The sequence below is a fragment of the Penaeus chinensis genome, chromosome 28 (genome assembly GCF_019202785.1).
Source record: "Penaeus chinensis breed Huanghai No. 1 chromosome 28, ASM1920278v2, whole genome shotgun sequence".
Lineage (NCBI taxonomy): Eukaryota > Metazoa > Arthropoda > Malacostraca > Decapoda > Penaeidae > Penaeus > Penaeus chinensis.
In genome coordinates this window covers 12302565-12304166 of record NC_061846.1, presented here as the reverse complement: position 1 = coordinate 12304166, position 1602 = coordinate 12302565, and the positions used below count along the sequence as shown (strand labels likewise).

Below are 1602 nucleotides of genomic sequence, written 5' to 3'. Positions count from 1 at the left end.
TCACAACTTACATATCCAGAGTATTCAAAGAGACTCCCGAATCAATTACTGAGCCAATTATTACCCAGCGTTCTCTTCTTCCCGAATTCCCATGATATCATTTAATACATCTCTGATAATGGCGTTAATAGCTCGGCCACAGACCCCCCCACCCTCGGCCCTCGTTTCCCCAAAGTGGATGAATCCCCGGGAATTACTCTTCCATCATACCAACATCCAGCTTGCTTGCCACGCGACCGTGCCCCTTGCTTCGTCTTAAGAGTAAGGGTTATTTTGCCCTGTCCGCTCCCCTCGCCGTCCCCCTCCTCATTTCCCCTCGACCAGCACCCTCGCCTCCATCAGCACAAAAGGGCCCATGGGACTCCTTCGAGCAAGCCGTGGACGAGCCTTTTATGGGCAGTTTGGTGTTGTTGCATCGAGGATAACAAGTGAGTGAGGCGCTGGGATTGAGCCGGCCGGACACGCACTCGCTCGACCCGCAGTCCTGTCCTGTCTCGGACTACCTTTCTCTGTTTCTCTCTCTCGCTGTCTCCGTGCTCGTATCTCTGTCTGTTTCTATGTGTGTATCTCTCTCTCTCTCTCTCTCTCTCTCTCTCTCTCTCTCTCTCTCTCTCTCTCTCTCTCTCTCTCTCTCTTCTCTCTCTCTCTCTCTCTCCTCTCCCTCTCCCTCTCCTTCTCCCTCTCCCTCTCCTTCTCCCTCTCCCTCTCCCTCTCCCTCTCCCTCTCCCTCCCACCCTCCTTCGCTCCCTCCCTCCCTACTTCCATCTCTCCCTCCCTCCCTCCTTCCCTCCTCCCCTACCCCTCTCTCCTCCAGCTAACACAGTTGATTAGTCAATCAATCTAATTCTAAGTGCATGTCTCCCACCTCCTCTTGCCCATGATACTCCAATCCCGCGGCCGACCCGGCGGAGAGCGTGGCTGGCGGCCCTTTGTCATAGGCCTCATAACAGCCAACTTAACGGATAACAAGCATTAGTCCAGTCAACCAGGCCGAGGTGTAAGGGAAGGAGGGGAAAAGTATGTAGGACCTGGGATGAAAAAGTGAAGAAAAAATTGAAAAATATTGTAGTGAAAGCGAACTGAGAGTTAATTAAGAGAACTGAGAGAAAAAAAGGGGGCATAGGGAAAAAGACGAGGAATATATGTAGGTAAAAATGGGTACAGAACCGAGGAAATGGAGGAGGGCGAAGATAAACCAGTGGGAGGCAATGGAAGAGGAAGAAAGAAAGGAAAGAGAAAGTGGAAGCAGAGGTTAAGAAATAGGAGAAAGGGAAGAAGAGGGAGTTAGAAATAAAGGTGAAGGAAAAGGGAAGGGAGATAGAGGCAAGAAGGAAAGAAAGCCAATTCAAGGGAGAGCTTCAAGGGCAAAGGAAAAGGGAAGCTAAAGATAGAACAGAACTTCAGGGAAGGAAAGGGAGGCAGAAATGTAAGAGGAGTGAGGAACGAAACGCAGAGAAGAGTAATACGAAAACAAAAAAAGAAAGGGCGATAGCTAGAGAGAAAGGTTTAAACTCACGAGGCTCAGAAAAAGAGAAGCGAAGGAAACTTGGGAGAAGGAAGCACCGATGAAAGAAGAGAGAGAAGTGGTAAAAATAGAAGAGA

At 49.6% G+C, this 1602-nt stretch overlaps 1 protein-coding gene across 1 annotated transcript in view; it reads left to right on the top strand.

Moving 5' to 3' along the window:
- The first annotated feature begins 355 nt into the window (after positions 1–355).
- LOC125039976 (RNA-binding protein 25-like) overlaps positions 356–1602 on the top strand; it is a 12806-nt gene continuing 11559 nt past the window's right edge. The window contains exon 1 of the mRNA XM_047634382.1: positions 356–428. Within this exon, the coding sequence (XP_047490338.1) occupies positions 356–428 (73 nt within the window). The remainder of the gene's footprint in view (positions 429–1602) is intronic.